Source organism: Biomphalaria glabrata, chromosome 7 (assembly GCF_947242115.1).
Source record: "Biomphalaria glabrata chromosome 7, xgBioGlab47.1, whole genome shotgun sequence".
Lineage (NCBI taxonomy): Eukaryota > Metazoa > Mollusca > Gastropoda > Planorbidae > Biomphalaria > Biomphalaria glabrata.
Genome location: NC_074717.1, coordinates 17370804 through 17394164, shown reverse-complemented (window position 1 = coordinate 17394164; position 23361 = coordinate 17370804). Strand labels below are relative to the sequence as shown.

The following is a 23361-nucleotide window of genomic DNA, read 5'->3' as shown; positions in this document are numbered from 1 at the left end:
CACTAAGGCTCAGACTAAATCAACCAGAGAAGTCAAGTATAATCTCATTCCCATATTTGTGTGTCCACTAAGGCTCAGACTAAATCAACCAGAGAAGTCAAGTATAATCTCATTCCCATATTTGTGTGTCCACTAAGGCTCAGACTAAATCAACCAGAGAAGTCAAGTATAATCTCATTCCCATATTTGTGTGTCCACTAAGGCTCAGACTAAATCAACCAGAGAAGTCAAGTATAATCTCATTCCCATATTTGTGTGTCCACTAAGGCTCAGACTAAATCAACCAGAGAAGTCAAGTATAATCTCATTCCCATATTTGTGTGTTCACTAAGGCTCAGACTAAATCAACCAGAGAAGTCAAGTATAATCTCATTCCCATATTTGTGTGTTCACTAAGGCTCAGACTAAATCAACCAGAGAAGTCAAGTATAATCTCATTCCCATATTTGTGTGTTCACTAAGGCTCAGACTAAATCAACCAGAGAAGTCAAGTATAATCGCATTCCCATATTTGTGTGTTCACTAAGGCTCAGACTAAATCAACCAGAGAAGTCAAGTATAATCGCATTCCCATATTTGTGTGTTCACTAAGGCTCAGACTAAATCAACCAGAGAAGTCAAGTATAATCGCATTCCCATATTTGTGTGTTCACTAAGGCTCAGACTAAATCAACCAGAGAAGTCAAGTATAATCTCATTCCCATATTTGTGTGTTCACTAAGGCTCAGACTAAATCAACCAGAGAAGTCAAGTATAATCTCATTCCCATATTTGTGTGTCCACTAAGGCTCAGACTAAATCAACCAGAGAAGTCAAGTATAATCTCATTCCCATATTTGTGTGTCCACTAAGGCTCAGACTAAATCAACCAGAGAAGTCAAGTATAATCTCATTCCCATATTTGTGTGTCCACTAAGGCTCAGACTAAATCAACCAGAGAAGTCAAGTATAATCTCATTCCCATATTTGTGTGTCCACTAAGGCTCAGACTAAATCAACCAGAGAAGTCAAGTATAATCTCATTCCCATATTTGTGTGTCCACTAAGGCTCAGACTAAATCAACCAGAGAAGTCAAGTATAATCTCATTCCCATATTTGTGTGTCCACTAAGGCTCAGACTAAATCAACCAGAGAAGTCAAGTATAATCTCATTCCCATATTTGTGTGTCCACTAAGGCTCAGACTAAATCAACCAGAGAAGTCAAGTATAATCTCATTCCCATATTTGTGTGTCCACTAAGGCTCAGACTAAATCAACCAGAGAAGTCAAGTATAATCGCATTCCCATATTTGTGTGTTCACTAAGGCTCAGACTAAATCAACCAGAGAAGTCAAGTATAATCGCATTCCCATATTTGTGTGTTCACTAAGGCTCAGACTAAATCAACCAGAGAAGTCAAGTATAATCGCATTCCCATATTTGTGTGTTCACTAAGGCTCAGACTAAATCAACCAGAGAAGTCAAGTATAATCTCATTCCCATATTTGTGTGTTCACTAAGGCTCAGACTAAATCAACCAGAGAAGTCAAGTATAATCTCATTCCCATATTTGTGTGTCCACTAAGGCTCAGACTAAATCAACCAGAGAAGTCAAGTATAATCTCATTCCCATATTTGTGTGTCCACTAAGGCTCAGACTAAATCAACCAGAGAAGTCAAGTATAATCTCATTCCCATATTTGTGTGTCCACTAAGGCTCAGACTAAATCAACCAGAGAAGTCAAGTATAATCTCATTCCCATATTTGTGTGTCCACTAAGGCTCAGACTAAATCAACCAGAGAAGTCAAGTATAATCTCATTCCCATATTTGTGTGTCCACTAAGGCTCAGACTAAATCAACCAGAGAAGTCAAGTATAATCTCATTCCCATATTTGTGTGTTTACTAAGGCTCAGACTAAATCAACCAGAGAAGTCAAGTATAATCTCATTCCCATATTTGTGTGTCCACTAAGGCTCAGACTAAATCAACCAGAGAAGTCAAGTATAATCTCATTCCCATATTTGTGTGTCCACTAAGGCTCAGACTAAATCAACCAGAGAAGTCAAGTATAATCTCATTCCCATATTTGTGTGTTCACTAAGGCTCAGACTAAATCAACCAGAGAAGTCAAGTATAATCTCATTCCCATATTTGTGTGTTCACTAAGGCTCAGACTAAATCAACCAGAGAAGTCAAGTATAATCTCATTCCCATATTTGTGTGTTCACTAAGGCTCAGTCTAAATCAACCAGAGAAGTCAAGTATAATCTCATTCCCATATTTGTGTGTTCACTAAGGCTCAGACTAAATCAACCAGAGAAGTCAAGTATAATCTCATTCCCATATTTGATACCAAACAAAATAATTCCCATGTTTGATACCAAACAAAATAATTAATTACCAATAGTCAATTACTAATTGTTTTTTTTTTATTGATTCTGGTTTTGTCAGATAAAAGAAACAATTGTGCGAAATTTTGTTTGCTTCGAGATAAGGTGTAGGAGAAATCACGTTTGCAAACTTTATAGATAGATGAGAGAGAGGGGGGGAGACAGATAAATAGATTGAGAGGGGGGAGAGACAGATAAATAGATTGAGAGAGAGGGGGAGAGACAGATAAATAGTTTGAGAGAGAGGGGGGAGAGACAGATAAATAGATTGAGAGAGAGGGGGGAGAGACAGATAAATAGATTGAGAGAGAGGGGGGGAGAGACAGATAAATAGATTGAGAGAGAGGGGGGGAGAGACAGATAAATAGATTGAGAGAGAGGGGGGGGAGAGACAGATAAATAGATTGAGAGAGAGAGAGAAAATAGGTGTAATCTTGATGGACTTTTATTGTGCACTGTGTTTTTAATGACATTCCCTTCAAGGAAGTCAGTCCATCAAAACGATTGTGATATGCCTTCACATCAAAACCTATAATCTATTCAAAAGTTCCTGCACACCCACACCTTACCCTTCTCCTAGCCCCTGAGCTCCCATCAGTTTAAATTGAACCCATATATGCCAAAGGCCAGTCTTGCCAAAACAGAAAAAAGGGGAAATAAAAATCGTTTTGTGATGAGATCTGTGGCGGTCTAATCAATATCTGCTCCACTGAGGATAACACTCTCAGCTTTTGGATCAAATAAAAGGGGGGGGGGAGATGGGGAACACGAGGAGCGACTACTGCTAGATGTACGCTCTCTTACAAAGTCACTTCACTTTGCACATTGGAGTCACACACACACACACACACATTTATTTCAATTACATTAGGAAAAGGAAAAGAAGAACTAGCGTGTCAAAACATTTCACTGTACTACGTTAAAAAGCAAATTGATTAGTGCTCTTGTCAGTCAAATAGTCTTCTTTAATCAATTAGACCGACAACGTTATCCATGATTGTTTTCAAACGAGGACATTGAAAGAAAAGAAAATGACTCAAAGTTGTCACTAGTTTCAAACGTTTATTTCAAGTCGTTCTCCGGGCTCCTGCTGCCTTGTTGCTGTTTTACTCAAAATCTAACAGAGTATGATAAGGGAAATAGCCCTGATAACAAAAAAATCGTAGTAGTTGAAATGTTAAAAATTTTTATTAATTTTATTATTATTATAAATTTATTTATAGATTTATAACCTTCTCTGGCACTGCCAGTATATATAATTTCGTTAAAGGGAAACAAATGTACTATTATTATTTGCAATTAATTTAATCCTGGCATCTGATGCGAATAAAGTATAACAACAAAAAATCAAGTGTATATGTATGAGAAGCCAAGCATCTAATGAAAACACACAAATGTTTAGTAACACTTTCTCTCTCACACACACTCATACATACATATACATACATACATTCTCTCACACACACTCATACATACATATACATACATACATATTACTGTATATACTAGCATTGAACACCGGCCAATCCTGCCGATTTGTTACCTGGATAGATATTGTTTTCTTTGTCAGTGTCACATTGTTATGTTGTCAAATGATAGTGTTGAATACTACTTTAAGAGTCCTAATTATTAATTAGCGCAGGCCATTGTGGCTAGATGTGTCAAAATATGTTAGTCACAGATGAGGCCGCGTAGCCATGGGAAATACTGCATTCCTGATTCATCTTCGGACTGAAAGACAAGCCTTATTCTTATTTGATGAATGAATAGAAGAAGTTATTTAATAGAAAGGATTGTTACAAGTGAAAACAAAAAACACCAACAATATATGGAAATAGTTTGTTGTTGGAATCTTAGTAACTGTCAGAAATTTATGCCTTCAAATTCCCCAACAGTAGTTCACTGCAAAACTCACAAAGCTTGTTACTGCCCCCCCCCCCCCCCCACACAGACAGTTTTTTCCATTTTCCAGCTATTTGAAGAGCGTTCTTAAAAACCTTAAGAGGCTTTTTTGTTTCCAGCTTTGTGTGTGCTTCAGAAACTTGCAGAATCGTTCTTTACGTAGCTGCATTAAGATACGGTGCATCATTAGACCTCATTGTTAATTCAAAGGGAACTCTAGAATTACAAAGTGTTAGGATTCGTGATGAGAAGTGAGTCTGTACTTCCTTTTATTGTTCCGAATGGCGATGATTTGAATGTCAGTCTTATCCTCGTTTTTCTTGACTTGATGGTTGACTAGGTGTTTACACTTGCGACAACTTCACTCTGTTTGGCTGCGACAACTTCACTAAATTTGGCTGCGACAACTTCACTCTGTTTGGCTGTGACAACTTCACTCTGTTTGGCTGCGACAACTTCACTCTGTTTGGCTGAGACAACTTCACTCAGTTTGGTTGCGACAACTTCACTAAGTTTGGCTGCGACAACTTCACTCAGTTTGGCTGCGACAACTTCACTCTGTTTGGCTGCGACAACTTCACTCTGTTTGGCTGCGACAACTTCACTCAGTTTGGTTGCGACAACTTCACTCAGTTTGGTTGCGACAACTTCACTCAGTTTGGCTGCGACAACTTCACTCAGTTTGGTTGCGACAACTTCACTCAGTTTGGTTGCGACAACTTCACTAAGTTTGGCTGCGACAACTTCACTCAGTTTGGTTGCCAGACACGGGATATCGAGCTCTAATTGGGTCATCATTGCTGAAAAAATGAAATACCAGTGATCTATGTAACACCTTTGAGTTATCAAGTGTACATGGTAAACAGCACTGGACTTAGAACCGATACTTAAGATAATCTATATTGTAAGAACGTGTTTTATGATGAGAATCACATTGTCCAGCAATGATGACCAGTGAAAGGTTCAATTCGGCCCGTCACATACTTTAAAATCAAAATTTTAAAAAATTACCAGATGCAATGTAAAAATTCAAGATTTTCGTATCGTAAAATGGTATTTTAATTTATTAGAGATTTTCAATATATATATATATATTCTGAGTATAAAAGTAGCTCCTCCGAAGTCAGTCTTTTCTGCCCGGAACCAGTCCATCTTGACTCACTGATTCCTAGGATGGTGAGGTTGTACCTTTTCATCTCAGCTGCCACTTGCGCTGTCTTCCCAGTCTCATACATGGTCCGAACATTCCATGTACCAATGGTAGTGGTGGTTCTGGTAGAGATGATGGTCTCATAAGCCTTCCAGCAGGAGGTCCATCCTCTCCCAGGTCTGTTGATTTGCTGTTTGGTGTTTCTGTTGCTACTGGTTTTTCTACAGGGTAAGGTAGCTAGCCCTGCGCGCCCAACCCTCCTCCTTTATATATATTTAGATTTTGTGCAGGGGGGTGCAAGTTGCGACCTTGAACAAAACGACAAGAGCCCCCATCCTTATACGATATTAAGTGCACGGAAGGGCAACACTGAAGCCATTATTACCTTCAGCGAAAGTAAGTACTCTGATCTAAGGATTAATGCAGAACATCAAAGACGTTTGGCAGCAATAAAAAGAATCCAAGCGAAAAAGGTGAAGATTTTGTATAAACACATAAAAACGAGCTACGGATTGAGATTTAATCTTCCTTGGACGTGATAGTTCAAGAAACAAGCCCCCAATATGATCATATCATAATGTGGTTGGTGAATATGAATTTTGTCGCCATCCCAACTATTGGATCCTCAAATTGAAATCAATCTCGATAGTGCTATAGCGACATTGACAAAAATAAATTTCTCCAGTGGAAGCACTACAGTTGCCATTAGAAAACGTTAAAGAAATTTGAAAATGAAAAAATAGCTACAATTCGGCGACTCCCAATTCAGGGTGTGTCTGCGCGTGCACGACCTTCAGCTCCCCCCCCCCCTCCTCTTTCTGGATCTCATAGCCTATGAACTCGAATATGGCCAACAGTCGCTTTAAAAAGTCGGGGCCGCATACATGGCAACGAGCTATAGTTCTTTTCTGCCCACAGGTTGCGACTTTGTAGATCAGTGTTCAGGCCTTCGGATCAGTGTTCAGGCCTTCAGATCAGTGTTCAATCCTTCAGATCAGTGTTCAGGCCTTCTATGAAGATTGGCCTCGGTTTCGCGCACCTCACCTATTTGTGTGTGTTGAAAGCAGACCTATCGTTACATAGCGATGTTTATTCATGTGATAGTCAAACCTTTCTTCTATTAGTTATCTTGATTATAAAAACATTGAGTCATTTTCTTTCAACCTCATATGCACATATATTATGGTCAGAAGTGTTTGTACTAAAACAGCGTGGCGCCACAAGGAAACATTTGTCTGGAGCTAGTGCAATACAATCCTGCCTAGTTTACTTCTACTCTTGTCGCTCTATTTCTCTCTCTCTCCTCTGGGGGCAACACGACAGATTAGAAACGCGATCTCACACCAGAATGAAATCCCAGGAGAGAAAAGATGGCGGAATTGATCGTAGCCCACGATAATTGTTTTTCCCACACTCCTAACTATCCTTTTTTTTCTACGGGAAAGCGATTGGGAAAGGGAGGGGGCTACATTTTGACAGTTGAAAAAAAATCCATCTACGAAATTCTCTAAGGCTTATTTCCTTGTCAACTCCTTACTGATGAGATAACATGGTTGTCTACCTTGAGTTGTCTGCCTCCCAAACACACAGACACAATGATGAGTCATGGAGTCAAAATGGTCAAATATTTAGTCACATGTTTCATTTTCACGTCCAGGACGAAATTTGGGCCGCAGACTTATTGGGTTTCTTACACTTCTGAATGAACAAAGATACAAAGGAATACAAATGTCTGCTGCAATGTCCTAAGTTTGTTTTTGACTTCAAGAGGACTCAACATCCTAAGGGCAATAAAACAAAATCTTAAGTCATGGAGCAGGGGCCAACTGGATCTAACATTTAATGAGAAATTTTCTTTCGAGGACTCGTCGGATATTTATTACGATTTAAGTCTTTTTAAAATTCACAAGTGCTAAATATACAACTTTGCTAAGCCGTTAAGGTAAATAACTAAGAATGGCTTGACATCTCAACTGAAATAATCAACTAACTTATTATTACTTTTTTAAATCAACGAACTTCTAATTAACCAACTAATTTATATGTATTTTTTTTTATTTTGCTAAATGATCAACACTCAATGAAGTCAGAATCCTTTTACTTTGCATCAATGTTGATGATATCTACATTTTACTGTTGTCATTAGGTCTCAGTCTCACCACATACCTGCTAAACATTTGTAACGCCCATACAGTCTTCACTCAGTTTGACTTCTTCAGTCTTCACTCAGTTTGACTTCTTCAGTCTTTACTCAGTTTAACTTCTTCAGTCTTCACTCAGTTTGACTTCTTCAGTCTTCACTCAGTTTGACTTCTTCAGTCTTCACTCAGTTTGACCTCTTCAGTCTTTACTCAGTTTGACTTCTTCAGTCTTTATTCAGTTTGACTTCTTCAGTCTTTATTCAGTTTGACTTCTTCAGTCTTTATTCAGTTTGACTTCTTCAGTCTTTATTCAGTTTGACTTCTTCAGTCTTTATTCAGTTTGACTTCTTCAGTCTTTATTCAGTTTAACTTCTTCAGTCTTTATTCAGTTTAACTTCTTCAGTCTTCACTCAGTCTTCACTCAGTTTGACTTCTTCTGTCTTTATTCAGTTTAACTTCTTCAGTCTTCACTCAGTTTCACTTACTTAATTTATATGTTTGTGTTTTACACAATGTTTACTAACATGAAATCTATGGGATAGCGAGTGGTCAACATTTTATGTGCTTAACTTGCTCACTTGACACATGACTGAATTCATTGCTCACTTGACACATGACTGAATTTATTGCACACTTGACACATGACTGAATTCATTGCTCACTTGACACATGACTGAATTCGTTGCTCACTTGACACATGACTGAATTCATTGCTCACTTGATACATGACTGAATTCATTGCTCACTTGACACATGACTGAATTTATTGCACACTTGACGTATGACTGAGTTTATTGCACACACTTGGCGCATGAAGACCTTACATAACATTACATATTTCCATGTTTCTCAGACTTTTGTCTGCTAGTGTGTAACCTTTGTGCAATGATCTCAACTTATTTAGTTCTACTTCAAGCCAGATCAAACTCAAAGGAATCAATAAAACCGCATTGATTATTTCTTCATGTTGTCGATACAAACACATGAAAACATGCGTATCAACTCGTATCTTTGGCTATTTCCGACAGCTTCACGATATTAGATGAAATCTCAAGCGTTATTGATTCTAAAATTGTCAGAATATGTAGAAATCGATTGCAATAGAAAATAGTGTTTATCAAAGCAATGAATATAATCTCAGCTATAATCTAGTTTCTGTACACTGACATTATTCAAAGGTTTTACAGGAATCACTGACCACATACACAATGCGTTTATTGACATCGCAAGTTTTTTTTTTTTTTTTCTTTTGAAGCATATATTTTCTATGGGTTGATATTTATAGGAATTCTCACATTTTGAAATTCCATTCAGCTGACACAAGACAGAGCTTTTTAAACCAGATGGGCTGCCGTGAATCTGACACAAGACAGAGCTTTCTAAACCAGATGGGCTGCCGTGAAGCTGACACAAGACAGAGCTTTTTAAACCAGATGGGCTGCCGTGAAGCTGACACAAGACAGAGCTTTTTAAACCAGATGGGCTGCCGTGAAGCTGACACAAGACAGAGCTTTCTAAACCAGATGGGCTGCCGTGAAGCTCACACAAAATTTAATCATTCAACACAAAGTTAGATTTACTGCTACATCATGTCAAAGTTGAGAAAGTGACTTGGCAATGATCATTAACAGACGGGATAAGATTTTAATTATAATATCATAACACCAATTGGAGTCTAGTCAAATAAGAAATATACTTTGTAGAAGAGGGAAAGGGTGACTACTTTGCTATACCTTATTATTGTTTTAATTGAACTTATGTCACTGGCGGATCCAGGGGGGGGGGCGGGCGGTAGGGGCGAATTTTAGTATAGAATTCACACAATTTGTATACGAATTTATTACTTATGTTAATAATATATACTAATTATTAATATTTCAACCTATTTTTTTATTATTTCGCCCCCCCCCTCTAGTATGTTGACCGATTTGGTGGAGTCGGGAGGGGCGATGGTATCAATCCCGCCCCCCCATACACTTTCGAGTGGGGGGGCGGTCCAATTTATTTGTAGAAATCACAGCTTGCTAACAGAATCAATTAAATATCTATATGATTAAAACTTGTTATTGATATTTTAACCGATCTTTATATTATGTCGTTCCCTGTTTGCCGGTTTGGGGGGGGGGGGGCTAATACCTCTACTGCCCTTCCCACTATAAACCTTTTGAGGGGGGGGGCGGTCCTACTTTTATTGAGAAATCGTAGTTTGTGAACAAAATTAGTTGAATTAATATATAAATTTTATATTATGTCGCTCCCGTTCTGGTATCTTGGCCGATTCGGTGGGGTTGAGGGGAGGGCGATTGCATGTACTAGCCGTCTGAGTGGGGGGGGGCGGTCCTATTTTTATGGAGAATCATAGTTTGTGAACAAAATTAGTGGTATATCTATATAATATAAACTACGTATTGATATGTCAACCCATTGTATATTATGTCGTACCACACTCTAATCTCAAATTTTATCATTAGTAAATTTAAATGAAAAAGGGTTGTACCAGGTGGGAGGGGCGATACATGCAATCGCATTTCCCCCATCGGACAAACCAATACTTTTTCTTTTAGTATTATAGTTAAGAAATTACAAAATTCAAAAAATCTGTCAGTAATATAATTTATATATACTATAAATTAAATTCTTATATCGAGTCGCCCTACTTTTTTTTTATTCTTTAATGCCAAATGCAATCTTTAGCAGAAATTATTAAGCTAGGATTAAACCGCCCCTCCCATTTCCAGAGTTTATGTAATTTCACATGAATTTATCATAATTATTTTAAGAAAGACTTTGCATTGGAAAAGTTAGAATTCAAACGAAATTTTTCAGTATAAGAGTCATGATTGAGATGAGTTCTAAACCGAAAAAATGCACTCATAGTCGCCGTTTCCCAACCTTTACTCAATCGGATATTTTTCTAGTTAAATAAATTTGAGACTATAACTCACAACTTATTCTCAAATTTTATTGAATGTTATTTATCGAATAATTTTTTTTCGGCGGCGATCCTCAAAACCAAAATCTAAATATGTGGGGTATCTTATCTTTTCAAGGAACAAATCGGTTTTATTTGCAATGTATTAAGGGCCTATAAATTCATATTAGAATATTTTTCAAGTACAACATTATTTAAAAGGTCCTTTTTTTAATAGTATGAATAATGAGCTTTAGTTCAGAAGAATGCGTTTCTTCTGTGAAGAATGCAAGAAAACGTTTTTGGCGTCGGGGCTTCGCCCGAACCCCACTGATGAAAGATGAGCTGTACTTGTCAGGAGAATGCGTTTCTGCAGTGAAGAATGCAAGAAAACGATTTTGACGTCGGGGCTTCGCCCCGATCCCCACTGGGGGAGCTTACAGCGTTCCCCCAGACCCCCTTGCTGTCTACAGAAAGGCCTCCACATGACTATTTTGTGCTTTTTTTAAGCCGAAGGTTGAGAAACACTGCTTTTTTTTAAACATTCTAATAAATAAATATATATATATATATGCTGTACGCGCGTTTATGCTTAGATTTAGGGCTTACTGGGCGTTAGGGTTAGGGTTTGGAAAAAAAATCGCCCCCCCCCCCCACTCCAAAGTTCTGGATCCGCTAGTGACTTACGTCCTGGTATCATGCATGAGTGACCGATACATATGACCATATCGTAACAAGTTCCATCAGGTCTGACCAGTGAGACGACTTCGTACTGTTTTGAGAACTGAGAGAGCACACAGCATTTGATTTCTGTATCCAGCAACTTTGTGGTTGTTTTTTTTTTCCTTTTATTTGTTTATCCTCCTTTAATCTTGGAGTAAGCAATGAACGGAGACTCGGCAAACATTAAACTACATCCCGGGGCTTGAAGAAAATAACTGGACATGTTCCGAAGATTGAATGCCCGTTCCCCACTCGACATTTTTGTTTTGGTTTTGTGTCCTCTAAATCAAAGAACTATTCATTTGGCTTTATTAATTGTACTCGTTGAGCCTTTTAAATGTAGCAAATGTAGACAACAAATATAGTTTTATCTTTTGGATGCTATTAGGTTTAGTTTTTTTTTATATTTTATTTAGTAAGGATCTAAAGGGAAGCGGAAGTGACGTAAGGCAAGTTTAAAGTTTACTTAGGGGAAAAGAAATACTATACAGGGAGTCCTATTATTGTGCTACTTCTTCTATTTAAACTTTATATATAGACTGCACCTTTTAGGGAAATACCTTAAATAAAATACAAAGGGTTGATAGAAAGTTTGCGTTTTTTCGTGAATTGCGGTGGTCAAGTTGCGAATCTGTCAAAACTGGTTCTTACCAATCGCCTAGGATATAAATGGAACCTGTGTACGAAATTTCATGCGAATCACTACGGTTGTTTAAAAGATCTCTTGATCAATGAGTCAGTCAGTGGTAAGTTAGAAATATAATATAATATTAGGGGCGTTCCCAATGCCTTTAGTACGACCTAAAAAAGAAATGAATAATTTTGTCTTGGTTCTGCGTGCACTCTTCCTTTATCTTTGAGCTAGAAGAAACTGTCCTATTATTAACAGTTTATTCAGTCTTTTTAAAATGCCAATTGAAAAGCGTGAAATTAAATGGAATGAAATAGTATGAAAATTTTGGAGTTTATAGCATGTATGTATATATTACTGTTGTCTAAAAAAATAAGTAAGAATACATGCATGTTTATTATGAAAATCAATCTACCGTATCATATTGCCGAACTTCAAATAGTTGATTTTACGAGGAGATCTGTACATGCATTTGTTTCATTCATTCATCTTCGAAATCACAAATTGTTAGATACCAATGTTACCGAGCTCTTTCCTGTAAACGTTTCGATCAATCATCGTTTCGTTGGTTTGAAACTTGTTCCTTTAGATTTTAGAGTAATGACATCCTAGCCCAAATCTCCCTCAGGACGATGGTGGATGGCGGCGGGCAAGGTTCAAACCCGGGATTATTGTGACCATTGATCGATAGTCAAAGCGCATACCATACGACCATACTAGTAATGCAATCAAACATGACAGAAAGTTTTAATATTTTTTTTATCAGCTGATTTGTTTTTTTTCTGACCAAAGAAAGTCGTTAGAATTTTAATGTCAGCATGATTTCTCCTCCCTGTAGATTGGATCACGTGACCGTGCCACCACGAGAAATCAAGCAGTACAAGTTGGAGTACGGCTGTTGTGAAGGAGACACAGATTGCAAAGAAGGTTTGAACTAGACACTTTAAGCAAACAGTACTTGACACAACAAGGACACGTTTTAGACGCCATTTGTTTAGGTTTTCTCTTAGTGTGGCTTATAGATTCTAGACTTGAGTTTTGAAGATTTGACATCATTCTAACAACGTCTACATTTCTTCTGGCTCTATCATTCCTACATTCAAAGTTCCTTGGACTAGAAATGTAGACAATACTCACCATGAGCTTAATAGTTTAAAAAATAGCTACAACAAAAGCGATATTACATAACCTTAGATAAATAGACAGACAGATTACATTGATTAATATAAGAAAAACAAAGCTTATGCCAAGTATCATTGTATCAGTGCTGCGAAGAGCAGGCTGCCAGGACATCAGCGCTGTTATCAGCAGCAGACGCCTTGGCTGGCTTGGCCACATTCATAGAATTCCACAAGACATTCTGTATGGTGATGGAGAAGACAGGAGAGACGCTGGTTAACCTCTTCTAAGGAATATATATATATATGCGAACGCGAAATGAAGCTCTTCAAAATCGATACTAACAGTTGGGAAAACGTGACACTGGATAGATCCACATAGAGAGAGAGCATAAAGGAAAGGTCCCGGATTGCAGATGTCGTACAGAACCGTAGTAGATAGAAGGGTGAAAGTGCAACAGCCCCTGAAGATTACATATACCAACTTGTGACCGCAGCTGTGTATCAAGGATTAGTCTATTTAGTCACACAAGAAGTTGCAACTGGCAGAGATTATACCCCGAGGCGTAAAATACCACAAAAGTGTATCAATTAGTTATATCAGTCATATAATCAAACTTGTTATAGATTTAGACTAACAAAAATACATTTTAGCGATTAGAAATATTTTTACCAATTGTTAATAAAAATAGAAGTTTTTTTATATTCATTTGTTTGTAAGTTTCAAACTTTAAAGCGGCGACCTGCTTCTCTCCATAAAGTATAAAGAGAACTAATTCAGCTTATACGACCACATCAGTCATGTACAATTTCTTTCCCTTGTTCGATACCAAACAAATAGTAAATTAACTAATATGTTAATTTTTTTTCATTTATTCTTGTTTTATCAGGTATAAGAAATAATTGTGCAAAATTTCAGCTTGATCCGAGATTGGGTGTGGGAGAAATAACGCGTACAAACTTTTTACCAAACAGACCCAATGAGTTGATATATGCTTTAGAAAAATTAAACTGTTTTATTCATGAATTCTTTGTATTTTCTCTTGACAGCTAAAGGAATACAAGCCACCAACTTTGACTCCACGGATGAAAAGTTTCTGGCCATCGTTCTGGGCTCAACAGCAGCCTGTGTTGTTATAGTCATCATTATTTTTGCCATCACATTTTACACTAAGAAATCCAGGTACCTCTTTTATCATATTCATCTATAGGTATTGCATAGTAATAATAGTAATAGTCATTTGAATAACTTTTTAAATTGATTCTTCACTAGGTGTCAGCCTCCTTGCGACCCTGTTAGCCATATCTATGCAAGTGCTGGTAAGATACGTCTGTTCTATCAAGTCTGATCTATCAAGTCTGTTCTATCAAATCTGTTCTATCTAGTCTGTTCTATCTAGTCTGTTCTATTAAGTCTGTTCTATCTAGTCTGTTCTATCTAGTCTGCTATATCTAGTCTGTTCTATTAAGTCTGTTCTATCTAGTCTGTTCTATGAAGTCTGTTCTATCAAGTCTGTTCTGTCTTGTCTGTTCTATCTAGTCTATCAAGTCTGTTCTGTCTTGTCTGTTCTATCAAGTCTGTTCTATCTTGCCTGCTGTATCAAGTCTGTTGTATCAAGTCTGTCTAGTCTATCAAGTCTGTTCTATCTTGTCTGTTCTATCTAGTCTGTTCTATCAAGCCTGTTCTATCAAGTCTGTTTTATCAAGTCTGTTCTATCAAGTCTGTTCTTTGCTTTGACACGTTTATAACTAAATTGATATAAGTTTTGTAAAAAGAAGTTTGTGTTTTATCTTTGTATAACATTACTACTTTGAATGTTTAAACTTAAGATTGATTGAATAAAGATGAACTCTTAGAAAGCTGAGACTTGAGTAGTTAAGGATCATGTTACCCACTATGATGTTATGGTAAAAGCGTTGATATCTTGTTTGAACAATGAAAATGTACAAGTCAATGCCAAGGACTTAGCTGTCGTGTGCATTCACATCTTCTTTATTCTCTTTGATTTTATGATCACCAGCATCTTTTTATTCTTTTCTGTAAATGTTATTCAAGTTTAGAATTAGATTGTTAATTAAAATGTATCAACTGTTGCAACTGTTTCAGTTGTTGATTGCTCTTCAAACTATTTGGACTTACATTAGGTTGAAATGTATTATCCACTTTATGTCTACGCTATTTCAGTTAGGTGTAAGGTGTACGCATTTTCATGGATGTGAAGTGAATATACTGATTGAAAATTGTGATGCACTGATTTCATTGGTTTACATTAATGTGTACTGAAAAACATTGAAGTGTACTGATCAATAATGATTTTTTTACAGTTAAGGTTGATTTTTCTACAACACTGCAATGTTTTTCAAATGTCATTTATAGAGCAGCTATCCTTTGCTTTGATAAAAAATGGCAACAATACATTCCAGTGATGCCCAAAATACGGCCCGCGGGCCAGATCCGGCCCGCGACGTGGTTCCATCCGGCCCGCCGAAATGTCGGCACAAAGTGTAGACAACCCCATCGAAAAAAAAGTTGACTTATGTATCTTTACCTATGTTAGGGCCCTTAATTTTTCTTTAATTGATTGGTATAATGACCTTTAACATTATTGTGTTTATGAAATGAGAATCTACCTGAAAAAGAGAACGGATCTTAACTTTTTTTTTGTGGATCTTATTTGATCTATATAAAAAAAAGTGTGGCTGTTTCTAAAAAGAACAAATTATAAACGTCATTATGAAACAAATATTCTTGGTTTGAGCCTCGAATAAAAAGATTGTTAGACTACGCCTAGAGATTGGAGAATTGTTGGAAATATTTACCAAAAAGCGACAAGAAAATGAGTCGACGTCAAAGGTAGCTACAATGTTGTTCTTTTTTTAAGTACAGAAATTCAGCCATTTTCTGACGCGTGAAAAAAACAAATCACTCCAGATATCCCATTCCTTAATGTAAGTACTAGCTCCACGTGTTTTTCTAATCTAATAGTTTCAAATTCAGGTCAATTTCATTTTTTTAATGTGTACATTTTCGTTCATGTGGCCCACGACACGAGTGTCAGAAATTAAAATGGCCCGCAGGTCGAATTAGGTTGGGCATCACTGTTGTATACAATTGTATAAGTTGGTTTACTTGCTCTCTAGACAGAGAGCTGGGACTTTTTGTGCTGAAAGAAACGTTCATATTAAAACATGTATTTTTATTTCACTTAGTTATTAATTTTGTACTTTAATTATAAAATTTGTTGTTTTTTTTTCTTGTAGATGAAGACGACACTCAACAGGCAACAGAGATCAATGAAAAGTCGTCCCCCGAGGAGAGTGACACCGACCAAAAAGCGTGTGATGCTGATTATGCAGAAATAGGTGATCGCTTGCCTAGATACACAGATATCTTCAAAGACAGTCTGGAGCTACGCGAAGATCCATTTAACAAGGCTTCAGCTCCACCTTTATATTCAGAGGTCAACTCAAACAACTACATTAATTCTGACCCCTCTTTAAAAAAGGCGGATATTTACAACACATCGCAAAGTGTATGTAAAAAAAGTAATTCGGTATTTATAGACGACGCTCTGAAACTTACTAGTGCTTCTTTAGAGAGTAAACATTACAATGGGAAAGAAAAGAAAAAGAGAAAGCGAGCCAGCAGTGACAGTCATAGTTCCGGTGGCACTAAGGCGTCTGATCCAGAAACAGCTTTACCAAAACATCGTAAGAATAGATCCAGTGTACCCTCCTCACTGGAAATCATCAAGAGCTCAGCAGGCGAACACATTCTTGAGAAAGCTGATACTAAACATAAACGTAGGTCAGCTCAGTTTTATACAGTGTCCCCAAATACAAGCACGGTGTCTCGCTCTAACTCCACCAGCACATGTTCTGTCATATACGAAGCACCACTCGCTGCACGCCGCACCAAAGAAAGACGTATCAAACTGAGACAATCCGAAGATTCTTTAGATCAGAAGGCGTCCAAGAAAGCAGCAGGTGAGGATGTTCATACAGTGTTGGCTACTAACAGCGTGGTCATCACATCCTCTAACGACCAGTGTGAAAGAGACTCTCTCCTGATGACGCCATCTTGTCACTCGGGCTGTGGCAGTGACAAAGACTGTGAACATTGTTTAAATTACGATCGACTTGAGCAAGGGACGGATGTCTGCAGCGTTCACTTGTATCAATCTTTAGAGGATCTACACAGTCATCAGAATAGCATCAACTAACTTCTACACATTGAACAGTAGGCAAATGATATATGTTGAAAATGCAAGAAAAAATATAACTTATAATGTAAATATCTTTTTTGTTTCTTTAAAATTTATATTTCAACTTTCCTAACTTTACAGATAAAAACATTATTTATTATTTATCTACCAGGGTTATGACTTTAAAAACTTGGTCCACTTATAATAATGACTGCAGAGCTAGAGAGTAGGATCCTAGCAATGGAATTGTGTTGCTACAGAAGGATCCTAGGTATCACATTCAAAGACCGCATCACAAACCAAGAGATTAGAGATAGGGTTACTACAGCGATTTGACCCCACGATGACCTGCTAGCTATAGTAAAAAAAAACGGAAACTAGAGTTCTATGGCCATATTACAAGGTCTTCGGGGCTTGCAAAGACCTTCCTTCAGGGAAAGAAGAATTGGCAGACAGAGAAAGCGATGGGAAGACAACATTAAAAAATGGACGGGCTTGCAATTGAAAGAGGTTCTATCCGATGCAATAGACAGATCAAGACAGAGGACAGAAGCTGGCAGCGGATGATATCGGAAAGAGACAGTTGGAGAGCTTTCACGAAGGTCAAGGGACACACATTTGAGACTCAAAGAGAATCCCTTGCCGAAGACAGGCGCAGAAGACATCAATTTGGACTGTAAGTGATGGGCATAAGTAATGACGAACATCTTGAAAACACATTTTACACGGCACAACATAAAACGGTTGAATTAATATGGGAGTTCTATAACGTATGCTTTGTAGCCACCAGATCAACATATTTGTATACATTGTCTCGTTTAGTTATTGGCATTCAAATGTTAAGAACTGGTTTGTTGAATCAAACGGAAATTGAAATCAAGCTGAGCTGAGAAAAAGTAACTAATAAAAATTTAAAAAAATATTCAGTTCAATTATTTCTGACATTTGTTACTGGAATTTACAGTTGCAATGTGGAAAAAGTCATAACCCTAATGTATAAATATAACATGACAAAACGCATGTGTACATATATGGTTCAAACTTTGTATATAAACATTTCTATTTTTTTAATTCAAATTTTTTAATGAATATATAATTATTTCTATATATTTATTTCCTATCGGTCAAATTCCGAAGTTTAGTTTAGGTGGGACTTGCCTTACATATGTGTGTAAGCAGAATGTTTATTATCTCTTGATTGCTATCTAATGTAGACATATTTGGAACTTTGTCCCCAAGAGGAAACAATTATACCACTTTGGCGCGTTTATGGTTTTCATTACATTGATCATTTTGTCGAATTTACTTTGAGGTCACTAACTCTGAGTGAACAGTATGTTAATAGCATTTATTGAATTATTACTTTGAGGTCACTAACTCTGTGTGGACAGTATGTTAATAGCATTTATTGAATTCTTACTTTGCTTTGTTTCGTTTAGAACGAATTCTGTTTTGATTTTTACTGTGTGTTGTGTGTTCTGTGTGGGACAAAGAGATTTGAAAAGCAAACTGAATGATCAGCCAAGAATGATGGATGCACAAGGTTTGGTTCTTAAGTTGTTGATGACTAAACTCCGCTCCAGTCCTTGTCGCATCACTACGCTAGGTCTTCAACTACTAACCGGCGCACCAAAAATGTATATACCGGTAAATGTATATTTATGATATTCGTATTATTAGAGTATTATTGTATTGCCATTTTAAAGGAATATGCTTTAATTATGAATTTAGAACTGAAGTCTGTGAAATTGTGTTCAGAGGCGTCTCCCTATAGAACCTAGTCCTTCACGTCACTTCCTGTTTTATAACGTCACTTCCTCTTTAGTACTGTCACTTCTTCGATAATACACGCTACCATCACTTGATACACACTACCATCATTTCATACACACTACCATCACTTGATACACACTATCCTCACTTCCCTCCCCTTCCACATAGATACAACAGCACCATTTGAAAGCTCTAGACGGTCGCATAGTCTTGCCTACCACCCTCTCCTGCTTGGTTTCTTGGTCACGTGGCTTCAGCTTCTATGCTGTTTCTGTTTGTTTATGAACTTCATCTTAACAACGTTCTTAGGAGTTGAAGACTAAAAGGCATGCGAATGGTTTACGTGTGTGCTGTTAATCACATTTCAAAATAAACATCATGATTTTCAACCTAACAAAAATAATGACTTAATTAAACAAGGTCAATGTCAAATATTTACGTAGCATCGGTATCGTTGAAAATAGTCATTTGTGAAGTGCCGTGAAAACTGGACAAAGGTTGGGGGGCTGGACGTCTTATACAAACCACAAGATTGGTCAGACTTAGACCAACAACGGCCTAAGTCAGACATTAATGACATCATCTCTAACTTGTATCCCAATTATCTTTCCTTGAACCAAAGGAATGGAATCTCTGTTGCACTCTGACTACCCATCACGACTAATACAATTATATTCATTGAAATTGACTGGAATAAATGAGACTAAGGGACATTGTCGTGATAGGTACTGATACGATATCATGAATGACATAGAAATCGTCTTGACATAGTATCAAGGTTGATTTTGGCTTTTGATCATTCTTCTCTTCCCTTGTCTTGATACATTCTATACATACAAAGTACCGGAGCTTTAGTTCTGCACTAGTTACAGACGAAATAATTTCATGATTTATTGTGTCTTTAACTGGTGCTAACCTGTACCAAGGTTTCTGAAGAGAATTATCACTTAGAAAACATTCTTTAAACCTCCATGTTCTTTTCATTTAGCTTAGTATAAAAATCCTAAAGTTCTTGGTATTATTATTATTATTATTATTAGAGTGGAATAGACACTCAAAATAATATAAGATAATTGAATTATCATACAGGCTAAATATTTACACGAACGGGCGAGTGAAGGCTTAAGTTCTACAAAGTGCTTTTCGCAGTCAATTTGTTTCAGTTCAAAATGGAGTGACTTGTTCTACTCGAGTCTTTAACACCAAAAGTATAAAGAAAATAACAAAGAAACAAAGAGACTAGTTTGCAACAAAGTCTCTACAGTATTTTATTGTGTGGTTTGCAAGTGAATTGTAACTTTGTTTCTACCATTTTAAATGAACATTTCCCCCCCCCCCCTTTTTTTTTGTTTGTTACATTCCATGTTCGACTCAAACTGTTCTCTCCAGATATTTGTTGTTTAAGACTGTATGCAATTTTCTGTTCAACCTAGAACTATGTCTCACTTGCATTGTGTATCTCCAATAAAATATATTTCAAAGTCATTGTCTTTCGTTTTATTCTATTGTACTAGTGAAACCATCGAGATTTAAACACAAACATTTCTTTTGTATGCTCAGAGGATTCCGAGTCAGACTTAGACCATAGACCTCCGAGTCAGACTTAGACCATAGACCTCCGAGTCAGACTTAGACCATAGACCTCGGAGTCAGACGTAGAACATAGACCTCCGAGTCAGACTTAGACCATAGACCTCCGAGTCAGACTTAGACCATAGACCTCGGAGTCAGACGTAGAACATAGACCTCCGAGTCAGACTTAGACCATAGACCTCCGAGTCAGACTCAGACGTAGAACATAGACCTCCGAGTCAGACTTAGACCATAGACCTCCGAATCAGACTTAGACCATAGACCTCGGAGTCAGACTTAGACCATAGACCTCGGAGTTAGACGTAGAACATAGACCTCCGAGTCAGACTTAGACCATAGACCTCCGAGTCTGACGTAGACCATAGACCTCCGAGTCAGTCTTAGGCCATAGACCTCCGAGTCAGACTTAGGCCATAGACCTCCGAGTCAGACTTAGACCATAGACCTCCGAGTCAGACTTAGACCATAGATCTCCGAGTCAGACTTAGACCGTAGACCTCCGAGTCAGACTTAGATCATAGACTTCCGAGTCAGACGTAGACCGTAGACCTATCTCCCATTTAGAACAAGCAAAATAATTAATTTGTAAAAGAAAACAAAGTTTATCGAAGGGGAAGAACTCCGCACTTGCCACTGCGTCTCTCAATAATGTCGAAGCTATTTACCTTACTTGGTATCACACAAAATAATTAATTAGCAAAGTAGTGATTTATTTTTTGTATTGGTTCTTCTATTGTCAGGTAAAAGAAATAAGTGCAATATTTCAGCTTGATCCACTGGGCATGGGTCCTATATATTAGTTACCCTGACCTCGAGCTTGTCGGGTGCACGTGGCCTCGCAGTTTGCGTCTCGAAATCACGGCGATTACAGTCATTAAGACATACTAGGGAAAAGATTCGTAAAAAAAAGGAAACAGTCACAACTTCTGTTGTACTGGTCACTGACTCACGGTCCAAGCTATGAGTGGCTTTGGAGGAAAGTCTCCTTTGGTAGAAGAGGCAATCGGCGCCGCAGATAATATCAGGTGGTGTATTGAATCTGTGGTCTCCTTGCATTTGGACCCTCCCGCCCGCGTACTGCGGCGTGAGGGGCAATGCTGATGCTGTAGTTGGTGAAAGAGCACTCACCGTGCGGTGGCCCCAAGCACATTTAACCAGGCTACGACTATGAAATCCTTAGATGGATCCAATGGCCAGGGTGTCTGGCAGCATTTACGTCCTCCGGACTGTGGCGATCCGTGGTAGAAGCTAAAAAAAAAAAGTCGGAATAAACAAGAATAGCGCAGTGCAGAAAGAGACACTGACCCATAGGTGCTTACTCTGCCCGGTTCCGACACTGAACAGTCAGTGAAGACAGTAGCGCATCTCTTGCATGAGTGTCCGCAGCTCCGAGACCTGCAGAGTCACTAGACCAGTATTGTGAGCTATGAGGCATCTATCTGAAGATTCATTAGACCTGTATGGGGGCTATGAGGCACGTGCCAGCAGAATCACTAGACCAGTATTGTGAGCTACGAGGCACGTATCAGCAGATTTACTAGACCTGTATGGGAGCTACGAGGCACGTGTCTGAAGATTCACTTGACCTGTATGGGGGCTACGAGGCACGTGTCAGCAGATTCACTAGACCTGTTTGGGAGCTACGAGGCACGTGTCAGCAGATTCACTAGACCTGTTTGGGAGCTATGAGGCACGTGTCAGCAGATTCACTAGACCTGTATGGGAGCTACGAGGCACGTGTCAGCAGATTCACTAGACCTGTTTGGGAGCTACGAGGCACGTGTCAGCAGATTCACTAGACCTGTTTGGGAGCTACGAGGCACGTGTCAGCAGATTCACTAGACCTGTTTGGGAGCTATGAGGCACGTGTCAGCAGATTCACTAGACCTGTATGGGGGCTACGAGGCACGTGTCAGCAGATTCACTAGACCTGTATGGGGGCTACGAGGCACGTGTCAGCAGATTCACTAGACCTGTATGGGGGCTACGAGGCACGTGTCAGCAGATTCATTAGACTAGTATTGTGAGCTATGAGGCATCTATCTGAAGATTCACTAGACCTGTATGGGAGCTACGAGGCACGTATCAGCAGACTCACTAGACTAGTATTGTGAGCTATGAGGCATCTATCTGAAGATTCACTAGACCTGTATGGGAGCTACGAGGCACGTATCAGCAGACTCACTAGACCTGTATGGGAGCTACGAGGCACGTGTCAGCAGACTCACTAGACTAGTACGCCGAACAGTTTCTCGCCAGGGCACTACGGGAGAAGCTAATAAGAGTTCATAGTCCAGGCTTTGTGCGATGATGGCTCGCGTGATAAATAGTTTTCATAATTAATTTTTTTTAAAACGTTCGTTCAAGAAAGCCCAGATTATTTAGTTTTTGAAATCTGAACAGTCAGACAGACGAATACGTAGACCATTCATTACATTCAAAACTAAAAACAAAATGACATAAAACAAGGTTACAAAGACAGTTTGTGTGAAAACACAAACTCAAAATCGGTCCCCGAAGTGGTCCACCCAGGCAGGTAAAAAGGCAGGTTTCAAAGGGCATCAGAATGAAATTCTATCAAAGACAAATGACAGAGAAAAATGGAGAAAGAAGGTTGACAGATCTTGTGTGGTGCCCCAGCGTTCCAGCAGACCAAAGGATAGATGAAAGTGAATGTGAATTGATCCTCGCCCAACTGATGTCTTAAAATGAATATCTAATTGATCTAATTGTTTTGTAAAGGGACAATCTCTTATTCAAATCCCAAGAAAAAAAAAAATATTTTTCCTCTTGGTTGAGTTACGATGCCATTGTAGTGACACTGCGGTTCACGTGATAA

General features: G+C 38.2%; 1 protein-coding gene across 5 annotated transcripts in view; it reads left to right on the top strand.

The window, feature by feature from the left end:
* The window catches only part of LOC106051972 (uncharacterized), a 97123-nt gene extending 77660 nt beyond the window's left edge, over positions 1–19463 (top strand). For all 5 annotated transcript variants that reach the window (XM_056035405.1, XM_056035404.1, XM_056035407.1 and 2 more), the window contains 4 exons: positions 12672–12760; positions 14002–14134; positions 14225–14271; positions 16213–19463. In XM_056035405.1, the coding sequence (XP_055891380.1) occupies positions 12672–12760; positions 14002–14134; positions 14225–14271; positions 16213–17174 (1231 nt within the window). In that variant the 3' untranslated portion in view covers positions 17175–19463. The remainder of the gene's footprint in view (positions 1–12671; positions 12761–14001; positions 14135–14224; positions 14272–16212) is intronic.
* The last annotated feature ends 3898 nt before the right edge of the window (positions 19464–23361 follow it).